This window comes from Lemur catta, chromosome 9 (genome assembly GCF_020740605.2).
Source record: "Lemur catta isolate mLemCat1 chromosome 9, mLemCat1.pri, whole genome shotgun sequence".
NCBI lineage: Eukaryota > Metazoa > Chordata > Mammalia > Primates > Lemuridae > Lemur > Lemur catta.
The window spans coordinates 52,715,164-52,729,460 of NC_059136.1; the positions used below are offsets into that span (position 1 = coordinate 52,715,164).

The 14,297-nt window shown below is 37.2% G+C and overlaps 1 protein-coding gene across 6 annotated transcripts in view; it reads right to left on the bottom strand.

The window, feature by feature from the left end:
- The window catches only part of OXR1 (oxidation resistance 1), a 157,704-nt gene that overhangs the window by 78,827 nt on the left and 64,580 nt on the right, over positions 1-14,297 (bottom strand). For 2 of the 6 annotated variants that reach the window (XM_045560915.1, XM_045560914.1), the window contains exon 1: positions 3,312-3,690. The exons of 3 other annotated variants lie outside the window; for them this stretch is intronic. In XM_045560915.1, the coding sequence (XP_045416871.1) occupies positions 3,312-3,510 (199 nt within the window). In that variant the 5' untranslated portion in view covers positions 3,511-3,690. Of the gene's footprint in view, positions 1-3,311; positions 3,691-14,297 lie in introns of those variants that run through there. One more of the 6 variants, XM_045560917.1, reaches the window with a different exon arrangement.

Below are 14,297 nucleotides of genomic sequence, written 5' to 3' on the forward strand. Positions count from 1 at the left end.
ACCATTATCATCCTCTCACCATGAGCAAAGTATGAAGACTAGGATGGAAAAGTGGACCCCTGCTTCTATCTTTTTTCACAGCCCAATGTCAAAGGAGTTATGTATCAGGAAGTGGTAGGAGGGAATTTGTGAAAAGCCAGACCACACCTCTCCTCTACTCCAAACCTAATCTGGAATGGGAACTAGGGGTAGGGAGATAGGTGGAGCTTTAAATTAAATATGAGATTGAAATTTTAAAATGGAAGGACTGAGTCTTAAGTAACTGACAGATGCTGTTTTAATTGCTAAAAGAAATTGAGAGCTGTGTTTAAAGGATACTGTCGCCTAATGGGAAAATAAGGTTGACATAACAGGACAGTTTATGATAAAAACTATTCCATGCTTATATTACAGTAAGTTGAGAATCTGATAAATATCTATATTTATTAATTACTATATAATATAGTAAAGTGAATATTTTTCAAGCTATACAATATGGGTTATGGTCATGCACCCACACAAGAGCTAAACTTAAAATGCAAAAAAAAAAAAATGTTTTAATCAAATCAATGATGTACCTTTTAAGCAAGAACAAGCATTGTATCCTAAGATGTTTCCATTGTAATTGTTATTAACTAGATCAATGGTCTGATACAGTCCTTAATATTCTAAATCTCAGTTATGGTTTTCCTGAGAGGGCTATAATGTTGGAGCCAGCAAACACCAAAAGCTGGTAAGAGCAAAAGCAGCCACCTTGGAAAAGAGTAAAGGTAGGAGAAACACTAACAGTCCAGTAAGTGGTTTGTTTATGGGAGGAGTACAATCAGAAACATTTGACAGAAGTTTTATCTGGTCTGTCCTTAACCTGCCAATGGTAAAACTATTTTATCAACATCATTACTGAACATGATATGGTGAGGGGCAAGATTACAAACAGTTTCCTGGAATGCAGTCAATCTGCAAGTGTGAAAGTATCTGTACAAGAAATACTGCTGGAATACAGAGGACTTTTTACAGAATTGAAGAAAGTATAATAGACAGCAGGAAACTTAAGCAGCTGTTATAAAAAAACTAAAATAAGGATAGTCACAAGCAGAAAGGGCAGAAGAAATCCTTCAAACAGACTGACAGGTACTCGTTCTGAAGGACACAAATGCAAAGAACAACCCTATAGCCAAAATCCATCTGATAAGCAGCTGCAAAAAACAGGATTCACATTTTAAAAAAAGGCCAACTAGAAATTCATAAAGAACCTTTTTTTTTTTTTTGCATGCGCACCCCCTCCCACCCCCCCCCACACGCTTCCTCTCAAAAGTCAGGAAAACTTACCAAGCAGTACTTATCCTAACAATGGTAGGGGGCGATCAAATGATTGCTGGGGCACTTATTTCTTGAAATGCCTTCAGTGCTTTGTATCATAACTTCATAGATTTGCAATGTTTTTACCACTATTTTGGGGGCTTCATCATCCATTATTTTCACTAGTTCCACTCCAAATGAAAATGCTCTAGAATTGAGAATCTCTGAGATTATCAAATCCAACCTCATCTACATCCAAAAAAATATAGGCCCAAAGAGATTAAGTAACTTGTCCTAATTCTTCAGGAATTAATGCTAGGACGTACTTGCCCACTTGACTCTGGTCTTACTGGGACATCACAAGGCCTCTCTAACCTACCAGAGATACAGGGGCACCATGAATATTAAAGAATATGCAATGGATTCATAAGGCAGCTTCCACAGAAGAGGAATTTGTATAGCTTTTGAAGCTACAAATCTGAAGGGAAGTGTCAGATATAGCTGTGTGCTCCATACATGCTTCTCGGGTTTTTTGTTTGTTTGTTTGTTGTTTAAGAGACAGGTCTCACTACATTACCCAGGCTGGATTTGAACTCCTGGGCTCAAAGGATCCTCCTGCCTCAGCCTCTCAAGTAGCTGGGACTACAAGTGAATGAAAAAGATGTATATGTTTAGATATATTCATTAAAATATTAATTTTATTCCTTCCTATTTAAGTTACCCCACATATTTCTGAATTCTCCAACTATCTAGAGGCTGGTCACATACCAAATGTTTCCAACTAGGCAACTAAAAACTCATTTAAACAATCCTTGATTCAAACACTTTAAAGTTTCATTCCTCATCCCTGATCCTACTTTTATGAGGATTCTGCATCTCATTAATGTCCTTCAGAGCAGAAACAAAAAGTACCCCCTTACCCTTTTCATTTCCTAATTCCATAAACAGGAATTCTGAAGATAGAAGTTATTTTATGTAAAGTGAGGAAAAATTATTAAGAGGCATGCTAAAATGAGATTTTAATATTCAAGTTTTTTCAAAGCTTAAATTACATACCTACACACAAAGATCAATAGATGTCCTGTTTTACTGTTTTAAAATGACTGGCAGGACATGAAGTTATGGATCAATTTTATACATTTTGTGCTTATCTCCATTTTCTAAACTCTCTAATGCTCATATATTTATTCTCATAACCCCCAAACACATACTAAAACAGCTAATACAAATAAAATAAAATTTATATGACTAGGAGGCCTGCTACCTATTAAGTTAAAGGCAGCCAAGGACACCGGAAAAGTTAACATATGCATTATGCTAACACCTGCTCAGCAGCGTTCTAAAAAATTCCGAAAGGTATCAGTATCATGCCATTATGGTTATTTCAAAGAATACTACAAAGCCACCGTGAAAAGAAAACTAACACAACACTCAGTAAAAACAGTAACTGAGAAAAAGTTTCTAGGTTCTGCCACCTTAAGACAACATGCAGCCTTTCAAAGTACATAAAGCAAAAACCAACGAGGTTCCGGTGGAAGTGAAGCAGTTTCTTTCCCAAAGTAGTATTTGACTTTTTATTTAAGTTAGGAAGTGAACCCTCACAGCTGGCAAATATGAAATAAAAAGCCTGACCCAAACCCAAACCAAAGCAGGCGCGGTGTTCTGAATTTCTCAAAGACTGAAAACACGGACGTCATAATTGGTTCGGCATTCACCTCCCCGTGGGAGGGAAACAAATAATGGACCGTACCCTCGAATACTTGGCGGGGTAAATGAAATCGAGTCTAGGGCAGAAAAGCAGGAAGAACAGAGCAGGAAGAGCCACCACGCAGTTGAAAGTCTGCCTTCCCCAGAGCCCAGCGAGTCCTTCCTTCCTCACCCCGACCCGCCGCCCCCCGGCCGAGTCGCGCGGTCCCCGGCCCAGGCTCCCCTGCCACCGCCGGGCCACGCAGCCCCGCGCAGCGCCACGGCCGCCCCCGCCCAGCCCTCAGCCCGGGTCGCCCGCGCAGTCGGCGAAGGAAGGGTGGGCTCACCGGGTCCCTCCGGGCTGGACGGCGCCGGGGGCCGGTGGGGCGGCGACCCGCACCCAGGGTCCCCCTGGGCGGGCTCCCTCAGGTAATCCTCGAAGCGCACCTGCCGGGCTTCGCCGCCACCCCCGAATCCCCACAGGCGGTTGGCTGTGCCCCGCAGAAGGCGCCCGCTCTTGCCCGTGAAGGTGGTCAGGTAGTCCATGCTGCCGCGGGGCAGCCCGGGCGGGGGCCGAGGAGGTCGCCGGTTTACGCGGCGGCGGCGGCCACGAGCAGCTCCGCGGCCCACCCGCGCGCCAGTCCGACCCGACCCGGGGGCGGTGGCTCCCGCGCCTCACGGGAGGCGGGGAAGGGGCGTCCCTCTCTCGGCCCGGGGGCGGACCATCAGGAAACTAGGCGTCGGGGGAGCAGAAGCGGGACAAAGTTTTTGCAAAGTTTTTCTTGTTGCTTCCAAAAGACAAGTCAGACGGAGCTTAGCTTTTACAACACGCGTGTTCTTGCTGGAGCCGACTCATGGTGGGAAAGCTGGCGACCTTCAAGCAAACTGGACCGGTTCTGCCCGCCCCCCCCACCTTGCCGGCCCCAGTGGAGCAGGCCCGCCCCGCCCGCCGCGCCCGCCCGGGACCCACAGACCTTCTGGGCCGCCGGGGAAGGAAAGGGCGCCCGGCCGCGGGGGCCCCGGGGCCGAGTCGGGGATAAAAGTGGCCGAGGGGAGGCTTTGCTGGGGGTGCGTGGAATTCGGGAGTCTAGCGGGGGTTTGCAGATAATAGTGCCAAAAAGTTTGCGTGTGTGTTGCCGGGGGGGAAGGAGGGAGGCACAATCACAGAAAACTTTTGCGGTTTGTAATTTCTTTTCTTTTTTTTTTGAGGAAGGGGGAAGTTTTTTTTTTTAACAATACTGCAATCATAATTAAAATAAAGAATTAATAGTCACATTTTAAGTGTGTTGTGGCATTACGAACTGATGTTAGTGTTTGACATTCCATGAATCCAGTCCTGTAAGGCAAGGTAATTAAGGAAGGACTTCAGTGTGCCCTTAGTTCTTTTAATGACAAAGAACATAGGCAGAGAAAGAGTAAAGAGTTTTGACAAACTTTTATTACCCGATTTTGTTTCCTATGAAATCTGGTTATTCTTGTTATTCTCTACTCTTTTTTATTGGAATCAACAGGATATTAATGTATTTGAAGAAAAGGTTTTAATTATTTAGGAAGCTGAAGAAATACCTATTCCAAATAATGGAGTCCAGAAAATCAGGCACTTAATATTAAGCTTTTGCCAAACTACTAAAGGTTATACCTACTGCCACATACAATTTTTTAATTGTTTTTTTAATTGGTTAATTAAATTCTTACTAGGTTGGATGAACTTCACCATTCTAGCATCAACATCTCCTTTATACCTGGTTAAAAATACAGAATGTCTGGGCTGCACCCTCAGAGTGTCTTAATTCACAGTGTTTATGGGACAGGGACCCAGAAATTTGTATATACAGCAATCAATCATCCATGTTTTCAGGAGTGTGGCTTCGGAAAGAACTGCTGCAGACTTCCTTCTGTACTTCCTAAGGACTTATTTGGTAGATCATGAATGGATGGAGTGTTTGTGTTCCCCCAATTCATATGTTCAAATATTCGTATGTTGAAATCCTAACTGCAATAAGATTGTATTAGGTGAGATCTTTGGAAGAGTAGGTTATGAGGATAGAGCCCTCATGAATGCAATTAGTGCCCTTATAAAAGGGACCCTAGAGAGCTCTCTGCTTTCTGCCCTGTGATGATACAAAGAAAAGACATCATTTTGCAACCCAGAAAGGTGTCCTCACCAGAAACTGACCATGCTGATAACCTGTCTCTGACTTCTAGCCTTCAGAGCTGTGAGAATAAATTTCTGTTGTTTATAAGCTACTCCATCTATGGTACTTTATTATAGCATCTGGAACTGAGTAAGACATATGGTAAGTGGCTCCTGGTTATTGCTGAGAATTCCATTTAATAAGGAAGTATTACCATGTTTAGCACCACTTTTAAGTTCTACAAGAGGCTCAGTAAGTTTTATAAATTGAATTTCAATGACTTAAGTCTCATCCTGATTAACTAAATAGAAATTCATTTTTTAAGATATGTTTTACATCTTCTCGAAATTTACTAGTTTGTGATAAGCATATCCAAATAGTGTTTGAGTTTTTTATACCTTATTAGATCTGCATTTTACATCCAACCTTAATAGAACCTGCATTCAGTTCACATATGAATTTATAGGTACTTAACTCATGATTCTTTCTGCTTGTATTTCATGGAAGGCTAGAGCTGCTGGAGAAAAATGTATAACCTTGATTGAGTGCCTTACATATTTTTATTTAAACTCAGCTGAGCACTAATGTCTCTGAAATCCTTTTATTCATATAATAGGTTTTCTTTTTTATTCTCTCCATTTGTTGTCTGAACCGTCATCATTCTCCTGAAATTATCAAATTCATCACTTGAACAAGTTACTTTGCCTTCTACATGACCCAGAAAATCATAGGCCATCAAATATGAACACTCACTTTTCTTTCCTTTTTCTCTTCAATCTATATTAAGCTCCTTTCCTTATCTTGCCTTAGAAGGAAGGAGGTCCTTATTCCTGTCCATGCCTCTCCTCCAAATTTACTTTTGATAGTCTGGTTTATGTTGTCTGTGACTTGCTAGCCTTATTATTCCTCTCTGCTGTATTCTCTCTCTTCCTCCACTATTGTTTCTTTCCTCATACCCTACCTACATCAGCCACATAAATCCCTCTCATCCTTAAAAAAAAAAAAAAAATTCCTTATATACCATACCTGCTTCTAAAGCTACCCTTTGCCTCATTTTTTTAAAAAAGCTTTCTTAATATATAACTTATATAACATAAAATTCACCTCTTAAAAGTACGCGGCTCACCTGTTGGTATATTTACACAGTTGTAAAACCATCACCAAAATCTAATATTTGAATATTTCAATCACGCCCATAAAAAACCTCTTACCCATCTGTAGTCACTCCCCATTTCCACTTGCAGCCCTCGGCAACCACCAATCTGTCTTTATGGACATGCCTTTTATAGACATTCCATATAAATGGAATCATACAATATTTGGTCTTTGGGGTCTGGCTTCTTTCATGTAGCATAATGTTTCTGAGGCTTATTCATGTTGTAGCATGCTTTAGTACTTCATTGCTTTTTATGGCCAAATAACACTCCATTGTATGTATATATCACATTTAATTTATCCATTGGTCAGTTGATGGACATTTGGATTGTTCTTACTTTGTGGTTATCATGAACAATGTTGTTACAAACTAAATTTTTTTTTTGTTGACATGTTTTCATTTCACTTGTGTATACACATTAGGAGTAGAATTCCTGAGTCTCAATTGTGTCTTCCAACATGCAAAAAAAGTTTAATTTCAATGAGGTCAAATTTATTAGTTTTTATTTTTATCATTCTGTTCTTTGTGTCCTAGCTAAGAAATCATTGCCTAACCCAAAGTTCTGAAGATTTACTCTTAGGGTTTTTTAAATTAATTTTGTTGTGTTATCTCTTATATTAGGTCTTTGGTCTGTTTGGGTTAATTTTCATGTTTAGTGTGAGGAAGAGGTCCAAATTCATCCTTTTATGTGTGGATATCCAGTTGTCCTTCCACCATTTATTGAAAAGATGATTTTTTTCTTGTTGAATCGTCTTGGCATCTTTATCAAACATCAATTGATCATAAAAATAATGTTTTGTTTCTGGACTCTCAATTCTATTGCTAAACTTATGCTGGTACCATGCTGTCTTGATTACTATAACTTTGGAATAACTTTTGAAATTGGGAAGTATAAGTCTTCTCACTTTGTTCTTTTTTTTTTTTTTTTTTTGAGACAGAGTCTTGCTTTGTTGCTGGGGCTAGAGTGAGTGCCTGGCGTCAGCCTAGCTCACAGCAACCTCAAACTCCTGGGCTTAAGCGATCCTACTGCCTCAGCCTCCCGAGCTGGGACTACAGGCATGCACCACCATGCCCGGCTAATTTTTTCTATATATATATTTTAGTTGGCCAGATAATTTCTTTCTATTTTTAGTAGAGACGGGGTCTCGCTCTTGCTCAGGCTGGTCTGGAACCCCTGACCTCGAGCGAGCCACCCGCCTTGGCCTCCCAGAGTGCTAGGATTACAGGCGTGAGCCACCGCGCCCGGCCTCACTTTGTTCTTTTTCAAGATTGTTTTAGCTATTTTGCAGTCCTTTGCATTTCATATACATTTTAGAATTAGCTTGTCAATTTCTCCAACGAAGAATATCAGCCATGGTTTTGACAGAGATTACATTAAATCCGTAGATCAATATGGGAAGTATTGTCATACTGTATTAATACCAAGAGTATTAAATCTTCCATGAATAAAAGGATGTCTTTTCATTTATGTAAATCTTCAATTACTTTCAGCAATGTTTTGTACATTTCTGTGTACAATCTTGTACTTTTTGTATTATATTTAATCATAAGTATTTTATTTTTTTATGCTATTGTGAATAGAATTATTTTCTTACATGACTTTTAGATTGTTGCTAGTGTATATAAATAAAATTGATTTTTGAATACTGATTTTGTATCTTACAATCTTACTGGATTCTTTCATAAATTCTAGGAGTTTTTAAGTAAATTTCTTAAGATTTTCTATATACGAGATCATGCCCATCTGTAAATAAAGACAGCTTTATTTTTCCTTTGCAATCTAAATGCCTTTTATTTATTTTTCTTGTCCAATTGCCTTGGTTAGAACTTCTAGTATGATATTCAGTATAAGTTGTGAGAGCAGACATCATTATTTTGTTCCTGATATGGAGAGAAATCATTCAGTCTTTCACCATTAAATATGATATTAGCTGTGGGTGTTTTGTAGATGGCCTTTCTTAGATTTAGAAAGTACCATGCTATTCCTAATTTTTGAGGGTTTTTATAAATGGATGTTGGATTTTGCCCAATGCTTTTTCTGCTTCTGTAGTGATGATGTGGTTTTTGTACTTTATTCTATTAATATAGTGATTACATTATTCAGTATTTATGTTAAACTAACCTTGCATTCCTAAGATAGATAACACTTAGGAATGATGTATAATATGTTGCTAGAGTGGGTCTGTTGGTATTTTGTTGAAGATTTTTATGTCTATGTTCATAATAGGTAATGTATTATTTTGTAGTTTTCTTCTCTTATGATGTCCTTATCTTGTTTGGTACTGAGGGCAATACTGGCCTCTTATAATGGTTAGGAAGTGTTCTATTCTTTTCTAATTTTTGGAAGAGTTTTTAGAGGATTGTGGTAATTCTTTCTTCTTTAAATATATAGTAGAATTAATTATTTAAGCCATCTGGGCCTGGGCTTTTCTTTGTGGGAATATTTTAAATTACTCACAATAATTTTTTACTTCTAATTTATCTACTCAGATTTTCCATTTCTCCCTGAGTTGGTTTTGCTAGTTATGTCTTTCTAGAAATTTGTCCATTTAATGTAAGCCATCTAATTTGTTGTTCATAGTATTCTCTTGTAATCTAATAATTCTTTTCATTTCTGTAAGATTGATAGTGATATCAGCTCTTTTATTCCTAATTTTAGTAATTTGAGTTATCTCCCTTTTTTCTTGGTCAGTCTAAAGCCTTGTCAATTTTATTGTTTCTTGCAAAGAGCCAACTTGAGGTTTCATTAATTAATGTTTTTCTGTTTTATATTCCATTAACTTTCATGTTAATCTTTACTATTAATATTTCATTTCTTCCACTTGCTTTGTGTTACTTTCTTCCCTCAGCCCCTGCCCCCAGTTTTATTAGGTGGAAGTTTAGGTTATTGATTTGAGATCTTTGTTTTTTTCTAATATAAGTTTTTATAGCTAAGTACTTCACTAGTCCTATCCCATAAATTTTGGTATATTGTATTTTAGTTTTCATTTATCTCAAATTATTTTCCAGTTTTTCTTATGATTTCTTCTTTGATTCATTTGCTGTTTAGGAGTATGTTGTTTAATTTCCACGTATTTGTGAATTTCTCAAATTTCCTTCTTTTGTTGATTTCTAACTTAATTTCACTGTGGTGAGAGAACATACTTGGTATGATTTCAATTCTTTCAAAATTATTGAGTCTTTCTTACGGCTTAGTAAGGTTTATCACGGAAATGTCCTATTTTTTTATTCATTTTTAAGCCTTCCATTCATCACTGAATTTCTTGAAAATCCATCCACATTTGCTGCCTTTGTTCCCCTCTCAAACAAGTTCACCACTTGGCAATTTCTCAAGCATTCATTCAGCCTTTAGCAAATGCCTAGCAGGCACGAGGACAGACATAGAGACCCTAATTCTATGGCACTTTCAAGCTGATGTTACACTCCCAAAGATTACCAGTGCCAGCACAAGGTGTTTTTGTATGATTAGAAAGAGATTTTTTTCAGATATACACATTACAGATAGGCATCCTACAGATATACACATTACAAAAAGGTACCCTAATCCAAAAATGAAATTAAGAAAATAATTCTATTTACAGTAGCATCAAAAAGACTAAAATACTTAGAAGTAAATCTAAGTAAGGAGGAACAAGACTTGTATACTGAAAACTAAAAAACATTGTTGAAAGAAATTAAAGACCTAATAAATGGAAAGACATCCCATATACATGGACTAGAAAACTTAATATTATTAAAATGGCAATTCTCAAATAAATCTATAGCTTCAATACATTCCATATCTTTCTTCATGGATATGGAAAAGCCCATCCTCAAATTTATATAGAATTACAAGGGTCCCCAAAGAGCCAAAACAATATTGAAAAAGAATAACATAGTTGGCAAACTCATACTTCCCAAGTTAAAAACTTACTACAAAGATACAGCAATCCAAACTGTAGTATTGGCATAAGGATAGACATACAGATCAATATGGAATGGAGGGTTCTAAAATAAACACATACATTTATGTAAAACTGATTTTCAACAAAGATTCCAAGGCCATTTAATAGGGAAAAATAGTGGCTTTGACAAATGGTGCAGGAACACCCATATATATCCACATGCAAAAGAATAAGATTAGACCCTTACCACACAACATTGACAAAAATGAACTAAAGATGGGGTAAGGACATAAATGTAAGAGCTAACACTGTCAAACTCTTAGAAGAAAACATAGGGTAAATCTTTATGATCATGGATTTGGCAATGGACTATTAGAGATGACACTGAAAGCATAAGCAACAAAAGAAAAATGCCTCATTCCTAATAAGAGAAACACAAATAACTGCCAATAAATACCATTTTTTTCTATCAGAATGGTGAAGGCCAGAAAGTTTAAAAACATTTTGGTGACAATGGTTGGAAATGGCCACTTTCATACATTGAGAATGTATAATATAAACGTCCTGGCAGGGGAGTGAAGAGTGGTACCACCTCTAGAGGGTTATTTAGCAGAATCTATCAACATTTTTAAAGCACATGCCTTTTGACTCAGAAACCTCATTTCTTATTATTCATCCTATTGATATATGAAATGATGCAGTTTTCTATTTAAAATAGCAAAATATTGAAAACATTCAACATAGCAACTAATAAAGAAATGATTAAATAATGTATGACATGGACATGTCCATGTAATAGAATATTATTCAGCCAATAAAAACAATTAGACAGTTCTTGGTGTAACCGATTACGGAAGAATCTTAAAAAATATTTTTAAGGGGGAAGCAAGATACAGCACACTATATGTGGTATGCTTTCATTTTTGAAAACAGTATAAAGTATATGTAGTTATCCACATATATAAAAAACCCTTATGTTAGTATATATAATAACAAACTATTGATAGTAATAAGCTATTATTGTGTGTAAGTGGTTGCCTTCTGAGAGAAGTAGGTGGCTTGGCTTACGGTTGGATGGCAGGAAGCTTTAATTTTCATTGTGTGTGTAATATGCATGTATCATCTATTCAAAAATGATTTTTTAAGTTAAAAGAAAAGGACCTTATTTCAATGAGCCCATTCTATCTTCTAGGAGATTGCTAGACTGTCCAATGTCCAGTTGACTGTCAGTCAGCTACTGCCAAAAAACATCTGAGCTAGACTGCATTTCTCAATTATCAGTAAGAAACATCTGATCCATTCTTAAGAGTTATCCCCATATAGACTTAGGCCACCTGAAGTCAGTATACCTAAGGCAGCATTGCCTCATCATTAAGAGCATAGGCCCTGGGTCCAACTTCAGGTCCTGGTTCCTCCACTTACTAGCAGTGTGATGGAAAGCAACTGACTTAGCCTCTGTCCCTCAGGCTCCTTACCTATAAAATAGAGGATAATATAGAGATGTTAGGAAGATTTAATAAGATTGTGCAAGCAACATGCCTAGAAAAGTGCCTGGAACACATTAAGTCCTTGGTAAATGTCAGCTACAATACTTTCTATCAAAATACCTTATCAAGTTTTATTGAAGCTCAATGCAAGAAATAATTGTGTGAGGAACTGATAATGAAGACATTATTCACTATTTTGTTATTCAGTGTACCTAATTTTAAAATATTTTTTGACAGGTAGTTAGAATTTCCTATCAGGAAAAATCCTTGTGAAGGCCTAATACAGGGTTTCATTAATCAGGTGATAAATATCATTTTGTCTTAAGTTTCAAATACAATGACCATTTTTGTTGTTGTTGTTGTTGTTGTTTTCAGAAAAATAAAATCACCTTACGTTTTCTTTGCTTACTAATTTCTGGTCTTGTGGAAATTATTTTTTACTAGATTTTTTAAAATTTCAGAATATTACAGGGGTACAAACGCTTTGGTTACATAAATTGCCTTTGCACCACCCAGTCCGAACTACAAGCATGCCCATCCCCCAGACAAGGCACATTGCACCAGTTAGGTGTGAGTTTACCCATCTTCTCCTCCCACCTCCCACCTGTCCAACACCCGATGATTGTTACTTCTACATGTGCACATAGTTTTGATCAATTTTTAAATTAAAAAGACAGTACATAACTGGATACATGCACATGGGAACACAAAACAAAACAAAACAAAAAGTCAAGTAGTACAGAAGGCTATATGATAGTAAATTTCTCACATCCTTCCAGAATCAATCTCTGTAGTGTTGTATGTATCCCTCTGGAAATTTTGTGTGCATATATAAACATAGGTGTTAGTGTGTGTATATGTGGGAGTGTGTAAGCTTTGCTTTTTTTTTTTTTTGAGACAGAGTCTCACTTTGTTGCCTGGGCTAGTGAGTGCCGTGGCATCAGCCTAGCTCACAGCAACCTCAAATTCCTGGGCTTAAGAGATCCTACTGCCTCAGCCTCCCGAGTAGCTGGGACTACAGGCATGCGCCACTATGCCCGGCTAACTTTTTCTATATGCATTTTTAGTTGTCCAGATAATTTTTTTATTTCTATTTTTAGTAGAGATGGGGTCTCGCTCAGGCTGGTCTCGAACTCCTGACCTTGAGCGATCCACCTGCCTCGGCCTCCCAGAAGGCTAGGATTACAGGCGTGAGCCACTGCGCCCGGCCAACTTTTCTTTTTAAAATACATTGGGAACACTTTGTGCCCACAGTTTTGTACAAATATTTTTACCCCACTTCATTTATCTCAGAGACCTTTTCATATCAATTCATATTAGATCTACTTCATTCTTTTTCTAGCTCCAGAGTTGAATTTATTGTTGTCTATTGGACAAGGCTGTTACTGTTAGTTGCTAGAGTACTTAATTTAATTTTTTCACATTTACTTCCAAAAAAAAAAAATGGAGGGAGCTAAAAACTCACTGGAAAGCACCTTGTTTGTAGGTTATTTAGTTAAACAATAACTCCCTAAAATGCTTTAAGAAATTCTGTCCCTCTGGCACCATTTCTTAAAGGGAACACTGCTCTTTTCGTTGTGGAAACAATGACAATGCAATATTTACTGTTTAAAGCAATATTGATGACTTAGCTTAAATGTAAAAATTTTAAGTCAGACAATTATTGCTAAAAATACGAACTGGAGAAAAATAATGATATGAAAATTAAGAAAATGGCTCTAATTTTATTTTTATACAAAAGAATGATACATTCAGTAACCTAAAAATAATCAGAACCAGACTGTACCCAAAAACATTGGTTTGTCATTTTTATATTTTCTTAATAGATGAATTAAATTATTCATATTTAAGGGGACTATTCTCTGATTTGTTGGTTTACATTGACTAATGACCAAAGTCTTAGTTAATGTTCAATCTTCTCAATCTTTTTGTTCCTGCCCCAGCTCCCATCTCCATCAGTCATAATGTAAGTTAAGATATGCCAAGCTCTCTGAATTCAAGCTCACTTCTTTATCTTTTTGTGAAGATAATATCAAATGGGTTTTCTATTAATAACCATTCCCTGGCAGACTTCCTGGCTCACTAAAACTATTAGAAGTAGCTACAACACTGTATTCATTACTTTTTGACAATACTTTTAATGCAGATAAAATTATTGAATCTTATGAAATAACATGGATTTAAATTGGAAACAGAACCAAAACACGTTGAAGTATTTGAGTACGAAGCACCTGCAAATTTTTAAGCAAAATGGTAGAGTGAGATCTATGTCCACATTATAAGGCTAGCCATATTAACAAACTCATAAAAAAACAACTGGATCTTGAAAGAGCAGAATGAAAAAATAATTTTGTCAAGCTGGAGTAATCATGTTATATATACCTGGAAACTATTTTATGGGATAGAAATGGTAGCATTCCAATTTCTGATATGATAAATGAAACCACTGATAGGATCAGTAAAGTGGACTGATATGAAGCAAAAACGTTTTGTAAGTGTTAAGAAGAAAAGGAATGAATCTACGATACAATCAGTACATTTGGATCTTTCAGTAAACCTAAAACCTAACTTGGTATAGCCAAATTGGTTACCCAAGAGTTATGCTAGCATTCAAAATCCTTATCAAATAGGAGACTCTCGCCTGTGTCCAAGTTACTACAGGGAGGAAGAA